Raw genomic sequence first — 18,937 nt, 5'->3', positions numbered from 1 at the left:
CGGATGAGGAGCACAAATGAAACGTTAGGACGAAGGCAAAGTTTCAGTGATGCGGTGCGGCTCGTCTTGTTTGCCAAAAATGATGCGCATGAATAATTCAGAGAAGATACTAAGGTATGCTATTCTAGCAGAATCAAGAGACCGAACCAATTCAAGGCAACAAATTTGATCTACTGATATCCTGAATATTACAGTGTGATTTGCGGTACCTACAGGATCAAACAGGTTTAATATGTGTACCAGAAGGGTGACTAAGGTGTGAATGTGTGTGTATTTGTGCATCTTTAGTATGAAGAATGACATGAAGGTACCAATTCAACAAGGACAGAGGCCAGAGAAACAAAGACCTGTGCTTAAGAACCCTGATGATCAACAGCAAATTGGGCTGCAGCGACCTGAGACGCATTAAGACAGTGGCAGACAGAGTAAGCTTCACCCACCAGAGTAACAGGTACTTTACTTTTCAGAAGCTCGGCCAGAAGCTCTTAAGGATTAAAGGGTGTAGTCATGCATGCAGAGTTTTCCTTGGGTTCTTCGGAAGCGTAGCAGAACCCACAAGACTTGGGCGCATACCATCTCTCCTAAAGAACCCAGAGTGCTGCCAGAAGGTGTCAAAATGATCCCTGACGTGATGTTCTGCTAGAGTTGCTACACATTAAGGACAAGAGAAAATGCTCTCAGTTGAAATGCAGCCCACACAAACACCCACACAAACACACAACTGCACAGCCATCCTTCTACCTACCAGCATACCTTCACCGGGACAAACAGAGGTGGGAGGGCACACACACACACACACACACACACACACACACACACACACACACACACACACACACACACACACACAGATAGATAGAAAGTGAGGTAGACTGAGAAAGAAATGTTTCAACTGAGCACTTTCAATTGTGCACTTAAGGACCAAATAAACAAAAAAGCATTTTGGGGTACAAATAAATCACCTCAACTTTCAGCTAGAGCCATCTGCCCTGAAAAGTTTCAGCAGAATAGCCTACTAAAGTACTTTAAAAGTAATTAGACATAGAACGACTCCCACCTAAAGGTAAACAACCTCTCTAATCCTGCAACTCAAAACAAACGAGTGCAGATCACCTGCTAGAATGAAGGCATATCTGTAACAAGCACCTTGCTGTATTTCTCCAACAGCCTGTGCATTGGCCTTAACAAATATGATAATGTGTGGAACGATGGGAGAATGCCCAGTTAAAATGAGGGAACACACACACGACTGATTCAACGACACACCAGAAGGAAGGCTGCAACGTTAGTTCTCCTTCAGACTAACTGTCTGCTAAAAGCAAGCGCCAGACATGTGAACACACACGCATGCCTGCAAGAGCACAGAAAAGCATTTCTCAGCACATCCAAAGTATTTCCAAAGATGCACTAATTGTGATGGATAGCACCTAGTGAAAGCAACACTTTGCCATTTCGCTGTAGTCTATTACTTCTTTGAAAGTGTTCCATTAGTCTTTCTGGTGGCCTTTATTCAGCTCTTACTTTATTAACAACTTCAAACCCAAGACTGGAGCTGCACTGACAACCAAGACATGTTTTAGGACTCGGTAAACAGCGCGTCAGCAAAACCACCACACCACACCTGCTACAACATCCTCTGTTTACTTTGATCCTGTTCTCTGTCCGTAACCTCTGAATTAGCCCTGCAGTAGCTTCTGTGAGGTTCTGATGGTCCCTGGTTGAGCTTTGGAAGGTGCTCACCCGAGCTGGTATTGCAATTAACTGCCTGCAACTTTTTCATAGGGGGTCATGCTTTCAGCTTAAAATGCAATATAAATATAGAGGCGTCCTAATCACATTTTACAGAATATCACTGTAATGACATAAAGCTAGGTAACAGGGAGACATAGCACCGAACAGCTTATTAAAAGGTTAGCGTTCTTTACGTGAATACAGCAAAAAAGCAGCACCCAGCAGATTTCGATGGAGAAATACATTTTAGAGGAAAATGTTGCAGTAAACTGGTTTATACCAGTAACAAAAGCTGTAGAATATCTAAAACTGCCCTAATGAGAGCAGCATCTGCTTTCACTGCACTGATTTGTTTTGGGGTTAGCGAAAGCCGAGGTGGTCGTGTGTTCTTTGGACTCCTTCAACGTGAACGCGCTCCCTCTGCAGGAGCGGTCTCTAATCCCCCCAGCTAGTGTTTCTGCGCTACGGAAAGACTCATATTTGGAGTTTTTAACATGGCATAATGTGAATGGTGAGATTAGAAAGCAGATGCACAGCCTCAGTTGGGTGTCTGCTCAGACAGCTAGCTCTCATTATCCTGTTCCATCTGGAGAAAAATGATAGAAGCTCCTTTTACAACATCACGCTTTACTTTGAGGCCTAGATTTTCTCTCCTACGTGATGAGCTATGCTATTTCCAGTAGCAGCTAAATGGGAAACAATTAAATCTCATTTATGTTCCGTAATGTACTTTGCTCTCAGCATATGCACATTACAGTACTGCACATTTTGGGAGAGACTTTTCAGTCCCTGTACAATATCTCACATTTATATGTCTTTCCTCCGTTTTGTGTCATGACAACATATGGTATCGATAGTTCCATACTGTGGAATAGCCACAACCCACCTTCAGAAACACAATCTGCATACATTGGGCCTTTGCAATTAAAGTTAAAACATCACTTTCAGGGAATAATACAGTGGAATCTTCCTCAACAAACGTGCCTGAATCAATAATACATAGACTCAAGACAGAACATTCCATTAGGCTTGTTAAGCACTGCACCTCGAGTGTGAAACTTAAATAAACATTTGTGGATTACCAATTTTCATACAACACTGCACATACGTAAGCTGTGAATGCTTCTCATCACTTACCCATGACGGCCAACGCTGTGCCTTTGGTCAAGTCCCTCTTCATGGTCTCTATCACCTCAAAGCCACTGCCGTCCAGATTACACCTGTTGATCGTGCCATTGGCTGAGCTGATCCAGTACAACTTGCTTGCAGGAAAGTCTATCGAGAGGCCTGGGTGGGAGAAGAAGGTTAGAGAAGACCTGATACATCCTTCGTCTGCTTTCAAGGGTGCTGAGAGAGGAGAACGGGTATATCTCAAAATAATGTGCTGCGTTTGCAATCTGGAGAAACGCGTGATTGGCACTCTTAGTGCGTGATATTGTAATTCACTTGATCACATGATGACGCCATCAGAAGACTCATTTGAGAAAATTTAAGCAATTAAATGAGTGTAAATCTTGATTGAAACAAGTAAAGGATATTAGCCTATTGTAATGGAACTTAGGGTGCTTTTAAGATTTAATTGCAATGGTTAGAGTCAATGGTCTTCAGGTCATCAGAGGGAGAAAAATATGTTTTATACTCAAATAAAAAAACTAAAAGAAAAACAGAGAAATTAAAGTATGTGTGAGGGGTGTGTGTGTGTGTGGGGGGGGGGGGGGGGGGGGGGTCAGTCGCTGAGGGTATGTAGAGGATGAAATATTCAAATAATGTTGTTCAAATAGTATTGTAATCACTTACCGACTGGCTCTCTTTGATTCTGGTGAAGTACTTTTCTGTTACTTCCATCCATATTGGCTACATTAATAGTATTGCCATCTGTCCAGTATATCTTCCTGGTGTTATATTACACAAAAGGGAAAATCAATGCATGAAATACACACAAATACATATAGTCAGAGTGCAGTATAATCCAGACTATAGTGTAATCCAGACTGCAGTATTAACCAGACAGCAGTATAAACCACGTTCTGAAATTTGTCCAGAGCTCTGTACATTCTGAAATCTCAATAAGCATAAAAAGCTAATAGAAATACATTTTACTTTATTCGCAAAATATAAAATACAAAGAAAATAAACATTCATGTGATGCCTAAAAGTGCCTTTTGGGACTTGGCAACTTTCTGCTTGAGGCTAGAAAATGTTCAAAGACTGAAATATCAAGTCCACTAAAGCTTACAGCATGTCTCTTCTACTAGACATATTAAAAACCATAAACATAGTCTTGGGCTCCTTACCCTTTAGCTGGATGTACAGTCAGACATCTTGGTTTATCAATCCCATGAATGACTGAGGTTTTAAGAGATCCATCCAGTCGAGCCACATTGATCTGGGTCTCTTCATTCTCAGAGCTCAGCCAGTACATGTTCCTCGAGAGCCAGTCTAACGCTAATCCACGGCAGTTCTGGATATCTGCAAACAGCAGAGGCCACACTGACTGATGCCATCAACGTGAGCAGGAGGACAGTAAGGGGGTGCAGGGGGGTTTCTGCGAGAGCCCTCCAGAGCACATGCAGACCTGCCATTTCTGTGATCCAGTCCTACTGGGTACATGTTTATCCAGTAATTGAAACAGCTGTTATTGATCCAGTAATTGAAACAGATGTTAGCAAAAGGCTCCTCTTGAAAGTATTTCTCCAATTTAAAGTGTGGACTCTGATAGCTAGCAGTGCAATAATGAAAAAAAGTTCACACACGGCTAAGACACAAATTGACAGGGAGTGATTACGTAATATTCATGAAACCCAGTGAGGGTTAAAAGGACCGAGTGTCTTACCTCCTGATATGACTGTCTCAAGGTTTGTTCCATTGATAAAGGCCCGCTTTATGGCCTGAGTCTTCACATCTGCCCAGTAAATCCGTTCATCTAGAGCGTCGTAATCCACGACTGTGACATCATCAATGTCAGGAACAGTCAACGCGGTCATGATGTTCATGTAGGGATTATCGATGTCCACACCTCGGATCTCAGACCGTCTCACATAGAGCAAAAACTTCTTCAATGCTGAAGCAACACACACACACACACAAACAGACACACACAAACAGACACACACACACACAAAAGTCCACCGATACATGCTCTGTCAAATGAAAGGAATATGAAGCCCACACAGCCACACTGATATGTACAGCAATGTAGGTGAGTAGCACTGTGCCGGGAAGTAAAGCAGATTATTCTGTCTTTCAGAACAGTTCTATTCTGACATGTTAGATCATTTCATCTGGAATATAAGTACTGTGACACTAAATAACATCTCACTGCAAGTGGGTCAGAGCGGCTTGGCAGACCTTTGCTGAATGCAGGATTTGCCTACTGATTTATGATGGTATACCATCAGTGGCTGCAGCAGCCCAAACGCTCAACAGTGAAACCATGTCGACCGAGTAGACTTGCTGACGTAAAGACACCGCAAAGCGGGTTGCGCTACCACGTGGGTTTCCCAACAGCATTGTAACACGAAGATCATCGTTAAATGGAACAGTAAGCATTGCACAGAGTGCTCTCTCTCTCATTTCAAACGATTTTACCACCACAATGCTTTTGGGAAATTGCGGTAGCACTGTGCACTCTGTTCACTCACCCACACAGGAGCGGTTGTTTGGCGAGATCTTCATGAGGTGAGGACAGGCACAAGCCGCAGTCTGGTTGTAATCGATGAGACAGAGATGGGAGCAGGGCCCCCTCCCGCCGTTAACCCCGCAAGGGTTCGTTGCTGCAAGACCGGCAGTGACATACATTCAGAAGAGCCAGAGGAAAACACAGGACAGAAACCAATAGCATGGCTGATGGGTCCGAGTTCTAACATGCAGCCATCTCTTATCTTAGCTAGCTCTCTTAGCAATCTTAGCTAGCTCTCTTAACAATCTTAGCTAGCTCTCACTGACATTAACTGAACAAACCGTGCTCCAATTTTACTTTCAAATACAGTGACAAAGAGCAACAAAATGTGCTTACATGCAAGTTAAATCTAAAGTCTGTATTTCTTGTGGTAAGGCTGTGGACAGATCAGGATCAAAATTTAAAGAACCAATGCACAACTCAGAGTAAAGTATATCCCCTTCTGTTCTCTGAACTGTGCCATCCACACGAGTCTTACGAACCACAAATAACCCCATGACCTCTCAGTGCAGGAGCAGTTTGAAAGAACGTCGGTGTTCTGAAAAACCTCTAGCTATATCTGTTTCATGACAGCAGCGGCCCATCTGTGGCGTACTTCATCAGGGACTATTGCTGACCAGACAGATCACATGATAATGGGCAAGAGGTCACCAGAGAATACTCAATTATCTCTCTACCCCTTTTCACTTTTGATGGCAAAGCGCTCTCTGTCAGCAGTATTCGAAGAACACCAGGGGAGACATTGAAACTAAAGCAAATGTGCACTGGGAACATCTAGATGTTAACAGAGGGCTGTTTTTAATCAAATTGGCAAGATTAACTGTTAAATTTATATGACAACTACTCCGACAGACAATATGACTTATTGTTAGGACAAGCCTCCATAAAATAACATCCATGATATAAAGGCTGTTTTCTTTGGAAATGTGTCTGAAATCCACATCTGTCCAACAGTCCTCTTATTTTTATAACTTGGCTTGAACAGTTCAAGACCTGGCTGCTGTTCCCAGCAAATGGTCTGCTAATTAGATTTACTCTGACGTGATTTGAGTCTTCAGCAATTTCTATTTCTTTATTTATTTTTTGAATGGAACAGAGGTTACAGTTTGGCATGGTGCACAGATTTGCTGAATTATTTGTGAATGCTGACATGTTCGCAGCTCTCAAAAATATATAGCCCTGTTCCCAGTCCAAGTTATTTTAACCCTAGATCATGAATTTTGAGCTACAGCACATGACATAATTAACCAAGACACTGGTTGCATATTGTAAATAACTCCTCTAATAAGCTTTTGGAAACGGGCCCATTATTTCTCAATGCTGATCTGTTTTAATACATGCAGTCGGCACATTTTACCATAAGTGAGAATAACGAATAATTTTAACTTAGTAAATCATACACTAACATCCCAATGAATTAATTATACATTCAAGTGGTCTTTGGGGGGAATATGACTTTGAAAAAAATACTGAATAAACACAGGCAGTGCACTCGACGTGTGCTAGGAAGGCAAAACTGCTTTGCCTCATTCTCACCATAAACGGCCAAGAAGTGATGATACACTTCATCAGTCTGACCTGGCAAACATCCTCAGTAGAAGTTATGAATGTTCACGTGGGCTCACGCCTTTGTGGTTTGCCAAACTGAACATAAGCCCAACGTGATCTCCACTCTGTCAGCAAATTTCCAGAGCATTTTGAAATGGGGTGCCATGCAGCCCAGAAAAGAAAAAAAAAGTTCTTTAGACAGTGACGTTTTTTTAGAAACGCGCTCCATCAATCATGGAACACGAGGAACACTCCACATTTTCTCTAACTCCGCCTTAAAGTCTCTTGAACCGCCTTCAGTCTTTCCACCACACGTAATGTATTTACAACCTGCCTGTTGACGCCTACAGTCTGGCCCCATTAGCCTGGTACGCGTCCCCCCCGTTTCACCCCCCACCGTTCTCCAGGGGTTCCTTCCTCTCCCCTGCCAGCGCAGCAGGACTGAACGCAAAACCCAATTTCCCTGGCCTGTTAGCGGTCCGAGCCGGCGTGTTGGACAGCGGTGATAGCCAGCCTTTCCCAACAGGCTCTTTAAGATTGGATTAGCTATACTTATTGGCTTCCTTGGCAACGCAGCACAATTTGTCGGTACTTATTGGGGTAAAACAGTCACCCGACTGCTGGTACAGTGGCGGAAGATCTGAGTGGAGCCTGGGTGTTTTGGCAGGGTTTTCTGCTGGATTGGGCGGGCTGAGCCGATGCAAATGAGATTACTTGGGCTGATGAGCAAACACAGGCACGCTGCATTTATGGGGAACCGAACACCTGGCGTCCTTTGAACATCAGTTGACTACAAACATTCTCTTGACATGAGACCAAAGTCGACTTCACCATGCTGATGTTACTGTTTCTACTGCACGTCCCACTGGGAGGGATGCATCTTTAATGGATCACTACAATATAGACTTATAGCATGTCTGTAACAGAATACATGATGTGTTCTGCATTTTACAAGAAAACCTACTTTACGGTGTACTCATCATTGATGGAACTCACTCATTTTTTCAATCACCGGTCTTTTTCATGTTTTGGAAGCATTGAAAGACACTTATTACCTATGCTAGCGTTTTCTCTAAATTCATTATGCTGCAATATGCTGGAGTGGATAAAGGTGAAGGAGAAAAATGGGACACTGTGGAGATAGATTGAAGTTGTCCCTCCTGACTCCAGATGAGACGAGAGGGGGACAAAACCCTCCATGACACCACCACCAGGACACAATTAAAATTAATGTAGGTAGAGTAAGGGAATGTATCCAGAGTCTGCATTAGGCTGGCCTGGTCTCTGCAGGAGCCTTTATTTAATTATTCAAGCACTTCCTCCACCTCCATTGAAGCCTCCCTCCCACTGACTGGGGTAGAAATGAATGAACAGTAAAAACCAGCTCAAATGAATCCCTACTGTACAAAGTGGCCAGTGGTCTAATTCACTCCATGTCTCCCTCTTTAAACTTTTCACCAGGGTGGATCAAATTTTTAATATAAAATCCATTTCTGCATCATAGCAGTTAGAATGGAATTTGTGAGAGAAGCTCTGTTGTAATTGCTTTGGTACTGTCTGCCTTCTTGGATCTAATGAGTTTGGGTACATCGTACGATCGTAACATGAAGAGTCATCAACACTACTGAGAGGGCTATGTTAGAAAATGCTCATATGTGTTTCAGACATTCTTGAGTTTCTTGAAAGGCAAGTAAAATGTAATATATTGTTATCAACAACGAACGATAACAGACTAAGCTACTGATTAGCTACTGTGATGATGTATTCCAGTTAACCGGACAGCCAACATCCAAACTCCACTGCAAGATTCTCACAGTGTTACAAAAGAAGTGAAGTACTTACCCTCTGGTTGTCTGCTGGGATGATAAATCTGTAGGTCAAAAGGCTGGGCACTGGTCTTCTGAATAACCGTCACATTGTGTCCAGTCCATTTATTGGCTCTAGCCAGAGTATTGGTCCTCCAGTCTGTCCAGTATACGCTTCCTCCGAAGAGAGTGACTGCAAAAGGGTGTGAGAGGTAGTCATGGCCCCTCAGGATCTCAATCACCCCAGTGCCGTCATACAAGGCTGAGAAGATGGCATCCGATCTGTGGGAGAGAGAAGAAATACCATGTCAGGTCTTCTCTCACCCACACCAGTTTGGTGACTCCCCCTCCACCCCCGCTGACAAGGTGTGACACTGCCGACAGATGTCCTAGGGGAGTCGTCAGACAAGACGCTGCAACTGAGTGACAGATGAGTTGGACTGTCCTCTTATTTCTAGGCGAATGCTGTTGCTTATTGGAGGATAAACGAGCATGCATAGATTATGGACAACTGAGAGCTTAATTTCTAAAACACATAGATATATATGTATAGATTTTATTTTATTTTTTCTTGCTCGCCTACCGAGCATCTGTCCATATTATACGCCCTTCCAGATGGTCCAGAGTGAGTCCGTTTGGCCAGGCGCCGATCTCCATGTCCTTATAGACGACGTGTCTCCCACCTCCGCTCATGGATGCCGCCTCGATCCGTGGAAAACTGGCATCCCAGTCTGTCCAGAAAAGAATTCTGCACCAAAATAAATTAATAAGTACCATTTATCCATGGCTGACACGATGCTCGCATGGGAGTCATCGCTGGGTAGATAGTACCACGTGGAAAGGACCAGCCATTCATTTGCTATGTCTGAGAGTCTGAATGACTTAACGGACAGTTTTCTACAGTAGGCTAATACACTAATAAACTCTGCAGTGCTACAGTGTGGTGTAAAAAGGCGAACAAAGCAGTTTTGAACAGCTAATTTGCTAATGAAATGCGTGAGTAATGTCCTGCACGCTGTCAAAAACAAGCAAGGCCTCACGCCTGTATCCATTGATATAGTGATAAATTTACCAGATGCTAAAGATTCAATAATAATCACTTAAGACTGACACTGTTACAAGCAGCCAGCATCCTCACCATCAAAGGTCAGACCTTTTGGGGTGTAGCCAATAAATTAATTCATCAGCTTTTGACCAAATACTGTTACTGTTTCTAGTAGCAACAGTGCATTTGGAAACATAACTGTCAACATTTGCAGCATATTAAGTTAACATTCTCCAACACTGTGCAAAAACACCTTAGGGGCCTTTACATGCTTTGCATTTTCTGAATCTCCATGCCCTTTTTAAAGACTTAGATTGTGAAATAAATGCTAGAGTTTTGTTTCAAAGTTTCAAAGCAACACTTCTGCATCCAACAAGACAGTTTACAGAACATCTCCCAGCTGGGTGCCAGCACAAGGCGCAGCTTGCGAGCCGAGATACTGCCGTCGTCCTCTCCGCGCTGCCCATGACGCTTGGCAGAAATTATTTCCAGTCCCTCCAATGGGCAACATAAGCCACCAGACTGTTTTCTATTCATTTCCAATGCCAGCAAGCGTCCGCTAAGCACTAGGGGTTGGGATCAGCCTGTGACTATTCTGAGTCTGTGGTGTCATGGATGAAGCTCCCTCTCCTTCCCTAATGGCGTCTTAAGTGACTTAACAGTCTGAGATGTGCAACAGAATCCAGCTGACAATAACTTTGAGGAGCAAAAGAAGACACACAAAAAAACATACAGCAAAAGACACAGTTGGATTTCTTTGAAATGTCATTGAATAATTATTCCTGACTATCCACCTGAAAAATATTTGTTTTGTATTTAGTAAGTAAAACGTCTTTCCCCCTATATATTTAAAATACATGTCAATGATGTCAGAGAACATGTGGTGGAGAAGCATGACTCACCCTTGGCCCGGGTCCAGAGCGATGGCCCGAGGGTGCTCCATGCCGCCTGCAATCAAGGTTGTTCTCATTTCTCCATTCAGCTTGGCCACCTCAATCTGGTCAAGGTTACTGTCAATCCAGTAAAGGTTTCCTGCAATCCAATCCACGGCCAGGCCCTCGGGAGTGGCCAAGCCGTGCTGAACCACCACCTCAATCCCCGTGACACCTGCAAGAACAGCCACACCAACATCACCAACAATGGCTAGACGGTGCGCCGAATTGACCACAACGAAGCATTCTACCCTCGCAGTGTGCTTTTTTGTGTGTTGATTTCCCCGAAATGCTATTTTGTGGAGATAACGGAAAGCTCTGAAGGAGAGCACACCCACTTTAGACGAAAGGGGGCTTTCCCTGAGCTTCCTATTAAACATTAAAGGCTTTCCCAGACTGTCTATAATCCAGCTGTTTGCGGTTATCCTCGGCTGTGGAGGGCTTTATGAAATGCTAACAAAGGAGATGCAATAGCTGTGCGGGGAGGCATCAGGGCGGAGAGGGAATGACGGGGCTGGGTGATGAACACAGCATCCGGGAACAGAGTGGAACGGTCACCCGGAGAAAGAGGCTTCCGTCACCTCCTCCCGAAACTTTGCGATTCACCTAAAGGCGCTTGTGGCATGTGCCTCAAGACGTGTCCCAGGGACGAGGAGCAAGTCAGATCTGTTCCTGCTGTGCGGACTAAAGTGGGACCAGATGGAGATGCCACCAGGGGTGGTTTGGCTTGGTCCTGGGGCTACTAATCGCGTACCTCCGGTGTCGGAGAGCTTGCCCCTGTAGATCTTGTCCTCCACCACATCGGTCCAGTACAGCAGACTGAGGTTGAAGTGGAAGTCCAGCGCTATGGTGTTCCTCAAGCCCGGAACGAGCAGGCTGTAGTCACGCTTGTGAAGGTCTATCCTTCTGATCTCATGGCGGATGGAGAAGATAATGAAGGCTTCAAAGGGATCTGACACAGTGGGAAGAGAGAGACAGGCAGTTAAAGCCGTCACGTGTGCATTAGATTTAGGCAGCTGCTGGATACGAATCTCACGTCACCTACACCTATTCCCCCTACATGTACGAGGAGTCTTCTCAAATAGAAAGCTGTTAAACCTAATCCTACGGGAGCAATAAATGTGTAGTAGTCTTCGAAAATAAGAGCTGGCTCACTGTTGCATATGCTTCGCAAGCGCAATGTGCAGTATATCACACAGATGTTCATTGTCATCCTCGGACTAATGACCCAAATTTGATTCCCTGAAACAATTTAAAAGCATTTGGCAGGCGTGCTGCTGTAAGGACATTAGCTTCTCACTGGGAGCCTCCTGATTGTGTATCCTGCTGTCATTGGATTATTGCTGCTTTTATTGCTCTGCTCTGTGAGCTCATTCACCACCTAAAGGCTGGAATGCGTTTAGGTCCACGTAGAATTCATTACCCGGTATGATATCATGCAAGCATATTCGCTAAAAATGTCAAATGTGCGCGAGGAGACCTCACTTGCAATGCATTGCACGCTCTATACGAACCTGTAAAATATATTGCAGATTTGTAGAGACATTGCACCGGTTTGGCTTAGGCCCTCCTAGAGCTTGTTAAAGCACCCTACCCATGACCCCAAAGTGACCAAAAGTGACCAAATCCTACGGTTACCGGTACTGTGACAGCTCTCCCCGTCCGGGCCGAGCCTCCAGCCGTTGTAACAGGAACACTTGACCGTGGTCTTGAACTGCTCACACCTCTGACTGCACTTGAGGTGTCTGGTGCAGTAGTCCACCGCCTCGCAGGTCCTGTTGTCCTGACCCAGGTGCAGGCCAGTGGGGCAGGAACACACCAGCCCTTTACTGGGAGTCACTGTACACTGGTGACTACAACCCCCATTACCCTGCAGGCATTTGTCTGGAAAATTACAGATGGAGAATTATTAAGAAAAAGTGCTTTTTTTCTCAAAAAAGGTATCTTTTGTATCTTTTCAATGCATATAATTATTTGACAGATAACAAATCACCAATAGTTGATGGGCTCTCTGTAATGTTGGCTCAGGCCATTATAACACATGAGTGTAACCAGGTCAGAAACAACATTTTTCATGTTCCCATGTCCATTCATGAGCAACTGCGGTGTGTTATCGGTATAATGAAATAGTTTTTCACAATGACAACACCATTGTTTATCTGCAATCTTATCTTTGGCTTTACAGATGAACGCTGTTGAACAGGAAAGTGCAATTAGTTTCTATTAATTGGACAGTTGGAAATCGTACCTAGTTAAATTTGTGGATCACAAGTAACTTTTGCCAAGCGAGTAGTGCTGACCCAATAAAATTCGCAGACCACTGTGAAATTTGTAATAAAAGGCTGATTTTGCATCACACCGTCCAAGAGTATCAAAATCCCAGAGGGTCTAAATAATAGGGCACGGTAGCCCCCACTGGAGTGTCTTAAGCTAATAGCTGAAATGCAGTATAAAAGTGTCAATAGGTCTATAGCAGGGAAAATATAAGCAAAGCTTAAAGAAAAAAGAAAAGAACAGGAGAAAAAAAACATCCAAATTGCACTAAGCTAATCGACATCACTACCCAAGTGTGACAATACAACATTATGTGAGGTCACACACTATTCAAGACAGGAGGCAGCTGCGTTATTACATTACAGAGACAGGCTGGCTGCAGAGTGCACAGCAAACAAAATGAGCTCTGTCAAAGTGGAAGATGTCTTTATTACTCCAGCTTCAAACCAAATGAAAACTGAGACTCAGGTACATCATCTCCTTTCAAGGTTGATAAGAAGCAAACTTTCTCGTACTCTGCTTCTCCCTCTCACGTCTCTTAATGGAAACCTCGTTTTTTTTTTTCTGACTGAAGCACATGGTTCTTTATAAAAAAAAATGAAAAAGAAAGACAACCCTAAATGGGGGGGAAAAAGAGTAAAAATGACTTTGTTCCAAGGACTTTAAGCTTCTAGTGATTAAGATGATCCCCTCTGCACTGACAAGAATTTAGTGTTCTCCACAGGGAACCCGGAGGTCTCCGTCAGATCGGGGCATCCTGCTCCTCCCAGAGGCTGCAGAACGGATCGGCGCTCGTGGCACTGTTCCAATCAATCGGGCCTTCGAGGTTCCGCTGTACAATCTAATTGGCATTGAGGTGGCAGTGCTGCGGTGGGTCCTCGCAGACTGATAGCACGCCTGCTCTGCTAGGAGCCAGTTGGTCCCGTGGGTTTCTCCTGGCGACACGTCGGAACACGGTGAAAACGTTTGTCTTGTCGCATTCTAAAGGATTACACGTCACCAATCCTCCCAGGGTGCCCCCCCCTCCCCCAAACGCATCATCATATGCGATCTCAGTCAGCTCTTCGGTATGTCAGTCCCGCACGCATGGAACATGTGCTGGTTTTCATTAAACTACTTCAAGGCTAAAGAGTGAGGCGGGAATGAAAGGAGCCCTCTGGGATATTGAGTGCTAACACAAACACAGTATCTTTGGGGTGTGTTCAGCCATGAGGTGGTAAACACAATACGCATTGATTTGCTCCAGTGTGTACCAATCCGGCCACACAGTAGGCATCAATCTGGAACATGAACCGTTTTTTTTTCTTTTTTCTTTCTCGAGTATTCATTACTATTGTAATACCAGACACTGCAACGGCATAAAACATCAATTTACGCTCAAATAACGTAACCTAAACATTTTCCTGCTTACTCCCGGAGACCTATCAGTAGGTCGCTCAGCGGTACCCTAAAGAGCAGAGGCTGATGTATTAAGGAATGGTGTTTCGCTTACTTAGATGTAGTCTCCATCATAGCTAGAAAACCCAAAACAAACACCCAACAAATGAATGCGACAAATGAAATTGTAACCCTCACACCGGAGAGCGTTGTGAGAACTGTCAACATCTACTCAGCTGTGTAAAAGTGACTGCATTTGACAGGGTTATGTGTTTTTACGGCCACCCGCTGCTGACCTCTCCGCCGGGGAGGTTCAGGCAGGCCTCACCCTGCCGACACATCTCTCGACTACTGATGACATCACCACTCACCGCAGGAGGGGCCTTCGTCCGATTGGTCAGCACAGTCGCTCCGCCCATCGCAGATCTTTTGGGGGGGCAGACAGGTGGAGGTGTCATTGGCGCAGGGTTGCGTGGGAGGTTTACAGACGGACGTCCTGCACGAGTCTTCGTCGGAGCGGTCTTCGCAGTCGTTGTCGCCGTCACAAACCCAGCTCTTACTGATGCACTTCCCTACGGACGTTAAACCCACCCAGTTAGAATAAATCATGCCGTCACACCCGACCGGGCATTTCCAGGAAGGCATGTTGATATCCCCCATGCAAATAAAAGACTACGGAGAATCGGGGTATCAGAAACAAAGCCGGATACACAGGCAGATAAGCGGAGACAATAAAAAGAACGGGGAAAACAAACAACCCGAACGAAGCAAACCCACAGTGAGAACACGCGCGGTGTCCCCGTCTGACCTGGGTGTCACGTTCGAGTTCCTCGCTATTCGTTAACATGAACATCTCCTGCTCTTAGACGGCCTTAGTGATTCTCTCAGTCACGGCTCTTCTAAGATCCACACGTTCATGATCAAACCATCATGTTTTGCAGCCTTTAACAGTATGATAATAATTCTACTGCTTCTACTACAGTGAACTGGACGGAGCTGAGGAGGTTACAACACAACACCAGGGGGAGGACACACTGCTGTGAGTGAAAATTAAGACATTGTGCTGCCCACCGGTGCCTTGTCAAGGCATTAATTTACAGAATTACAATTTAATATCAAACAGTCTCCTTCCGTGTGATTTTCAGTGAGGCTGGCGTTGCACACCACACCTCGGTATTCGTGGCAGACTACAGTGCTATACCTTCTTTCCTTTTCTCATTGTCATTCTCAGACACATTATGACTAGAGCCGATTAAATTCAGCCGAAAATAGCGCACGCTGCCTCGCAACTGGCGGAAGGCGGCTCTGTGGCGTTTAGTGCACTCGGCATGCGAGACTGTCTGGTGTGCCACTTTAGACAAGGGTCACGGGAGCGCGGGCTCCTCACCCACCTGAGTCTCGGCAGGTGAACTTGGCCTGAGGGTCGCACGTCCTCTTGATGCCCGCACAGTCGCTCTCGTCACCGCCGTCCTCACAGTCGCTGTCGCCATCGCAACGCCACCGCTCTGGGATGCACGTGCCGTCGGCGCGGCAATGGAACTCCTCACCACTGCATTCCACCGGGGGCAGGGCTACAGCACACCACACACGCCATTATTCCACCGGGGGCGGGGCTACGGCACACCACACACGCACCATTATTCCACCGGGGGCGGGGCTACGGCACACCACACACGCACCATTATTCTGCCTCCAGCTCATCGGAATTTTAGTGCAGAATCCTTTCCCTGCTCACTGATGACAAAATGGCTAATTTATTTTTTTTTTATGACAGCAATTTAGGATATTATCAAATAAAATTTCCTAGAAGACTCTGCTTCGATACAGCGGAAACAGCCATTAAAAAAGAGCACAAAAGATTTCAGCACCAAGGACAGGGATAATGGTTTGGGAAGAAAAAGATCTAGTACATAGCACAATGTCGTTTGAGTATAACTCATTTATGCAGCCAGTTGGTCATTAATGATTTACATTCTACACAGATAATCCACAGGTGTTAAATAAATCTCCCTAAACCGTTTTTACAGGTTTAACGAGCCCGGTGCTAAATGACAGTCCGGGCATTTGCGGTTTCTCAGTTGTCCCAGTGAACGAGACAGGTGGTAAAGCTGAAGTGAAGTGCGGTGAACTGGCAGAGTGATTTGCTCAAGGCTCGATCCTGTGCGTTAGCAGCGTCTCTGCCACCTCGAAGCCGGAGTTGGTGCTGCACTCTGATCTGAGCCCAGCGTTGGGAGGCGGGAGGCTGGGCAGACCCGGGGAGACAGCCAGGGGACCCGGGCCTCCACCAGGAGCGCGTTTGATGAATGGCTTCCTCATTTCTGTGACAAGCTGGTGGGCTGAAAGGATTGCAGCACCCGTCTCAGCTTTCAGAGGTAATTACAACAGATTAAAAGATTCAAATCTGCAGGGTCGCTCTCTAGAGGTGCAGATAAGGTGGGATACGTGGAACATGGCGGGGAGACGAGGGGGCGGTGGAGAGAGAGAGAGAAAGTTTCAAACTTATGTTCGGCAATTTAGGGACATTGCTTTGGGCCAATTATGAGCAGCTGACGTGATGGTAATCTCCCTTTTCTTTATGTTGATCAGCCCTGTTAAACAGATGCTGTGGAAATGAAACATCCAATAGCCTGTCTAAAGCAGCTTGTGCGTAGCTAGCTTTAAATCATTGAGAGAGCAACATCTTGACACGCTAACTGGTCTCGTTAACAAATACTATGATCGCAGTGAACCTGCATGTTTCCATGGTGCGCGCAGAACAACTGAATCGTAAGCTCCTGGTTGCGGGGGACACCGGGACACTCACCGGGAACCATCGCTGTACAGGTGGTGTTTTCATCACTGAAGTCGCCACAGTCATTGTGTCCATCACAGGCCCAGTGGTCTGGGATGCATCTCCCAGTAGAGCAGCGGTACTGGCCACTGGTACAGGCCTGGAGACAGGCCACCTCATCACTGCCATCGCCACAGTCATCATCTGAGAGCACAGGGGTCACCATGGGAGAGAGACAGTTATGAAACACCAGCGAGCCGTTTGTGTACCTCTCTCTCTCTCCCTCTCTCTCGTCACAGCGATATCGTTTCCATAATGATTAACTGACCTTGCACTAACCTCCGCTCAAGGAAAGAAAATTTTGGAGTAAATAATTGTTGGAGTGAGGGGGGAGTAAAGGTTTGTTGTGTTGGCGAACTGCTTCAAAGCAGAAGACTGCTAACCTGAATGTAACAGCTCAGTGAGCAAGTATCCGACATGCAGTGGGTATACAACATTTTAAGGCTAAGAAGGAATCATAAGCGTCCCTTCCACATGAGGTACGGCAATCACAGTTCTCCAGTATTAACACAAAAGAAGCAAAAATTGGACATCAAATATGTCTGGGTTGCTCATCTACATTTGAGGTAAGCATAAAATTGCATACAATTAGTTTAGTCTCCTGAACTATTTTTTTAATGGTAATAATAAAGTATACTTTCAACAGTAATTCATGGAGTGTCTTTAGCTTGTGGCAACATAAAGATTTGTATCCACTGAAAACAATCTGAGTAATGCCAGTCAGCGCCATTAAAATGAATTACATTTGCCAGAGCGGTGAACAACATTAGCAACAGTTCAGAACATTTCACTTTGTCTACACTCTTGTGAATTAATGGGGGGCTGAATTACATACATGCAGCTGGATGCCAGAGACCCACCTGAGTCACAGAGCCAGTTGATGTTAATGCATCTCCCGTTGGCACAGCTGAACTGGGTAAGCGGCTCACATGTTGGGAAGGCTGTGGGAGCACAGGGAGATCATGAGAATGGGCACTCCGAAAAAATACTGACTCCTGCTCCCCAACCTGGCCCATACATCACTGTCTGTTTGATACACTGGAGCAGAAAGCCCATTTTTCATTCTGCATTTAGCTTTGAAATATTGCAAAAGAAGTTTGTCATGGCACAGATTGCTTTGTCATGCTAATAGATTAAATTTGGAGGTTTCTTTGTCCTCTGCTAGTATTTGCAGACGTGTGTATGTGCGTGTGTGTGTGTGCATGTGTGTGTATATATATATATGTGTGTGTGTGGGGGGGGTCTTCAGTATTTGGCTTATACAAAAGCAAACAAGAAAAAAATTTCTCTGCAGAGTCACAGTGATGTTTTTTTTTTATACTTTTACATTATGTGTAGTGCTGAAGCCACAGAACCCTGAAGGTCATGCAAAATGTCAGTGTGAATTATTGGTATTTTCTCTGTGAGGTTAATGAAAAATAAGTTGTGAGCAACTGGGGAAACAGAGCAGCGAGACTGTGGAAACAGTCTGAGGCAATAAGGATGTGCCGGAAGGCAATATGGATGTAGCAATCGGAGTCTGTGAATGTGCCTTAAACTACACATAAAATCACTTTGGATTCTGATCATTTTGATTAATAAAAAAATAAAAAAACTGTGCTGAGTGCAATGTTTATGGAAAAAGTGCTAATATTGACACTGTAAGCAAAAGTTCTCAGAATGTTTGATGCAAAATCCTCACTTCAAGTTTTTTTGTAGTGCATAGTTCTATCTGGT

At 44.8% G+C, this 18,937-nt stretch overlaps 1 protein-coding gene across 8 annotated transcripts in view; it reads right to left on the bottom strand.

The window, feature by feature from the left end:
• Positions 1-18,937, bottom strand: part of lrp1bb (low density lipoprotein receptor-related protein 1Bb) — a 211,034-nt gene that overhangs the window by 76,623 nt on the left and 115,474 nt on the right. For all 8 annotated transcript variants that reach the window (XR_013130308.1, XM_077001734.1, XM_077001727.1 and 5 more), the window contains 14 exons: positions 18,082-18,162; positions 17,195-17,365; positions 15,783-15,962; positions 14,763-14,963; positions 12,379-12,624; positions 11,495-11,692; positions 10,711-10,915; positions 9,347-9,511; positions 8,801-9,045; positions 5,373-5,504; positions 4,565-4,792; positions 4,026-4,200; positions 3,529-3,623; positions 2,869-3,018 (listed from right to left, as the gene is read on the bottom strand). Coding sequence is in view for 7 of the 8 variants with exons in the window: in XM_077001734.1 (XP_076857849.1) it covers positions 2,869-3,018; positions 3,529-3,623; positions 4,026-4,200; positions 4,565-4,792; positions 5,373-5,504; positions 8,801-9,045; positions 9,347-9,511; positions 10,711-10,915; positions 11,495-11,692; positions 12,379-12,624; positions 14,763-14,963; positions 15,783-15,962; positions 17,195-17,365; positions 18,082-18,162 (2,472 nt within the window). In the remaining variant the exon portion in view is untranslated. The remainder of the gene's footprint in view (positions 1-2,868; positions 3,019-3,528; positions 3,624-4,025; positions 4,201-4,564; positions 4,793-5,372; positions 5,505-8,800; positions 9,046-9,346; positions 9,512-10,710; positions 10,916-11,494; positions 11,693-12,378; positions 12,625-14,762; positions 14,964-15,782; positions 15,963-17,194; positions 17,366-18,081; positions 18,163-18,937) is intronic.

This window comes from Brachyhypopomus gauderio, chromosome 4 (assembly GCF_052324685.1).
Source record: "Brachyhypopomus gauderio isolate BG-103 chromosome 4, BGAUD_0.2, whole genome shotgun sequence".
NCBI lineage: Eukaryota > Metazoa > Chordata > Actinopteri > Gymnotiformes > Hypopomidae > Brachyhypopomus > Brachyhypopomus gauderio.
This window is presented reverse-complemented; position numbering and strand designations above follow the sequence as displayed.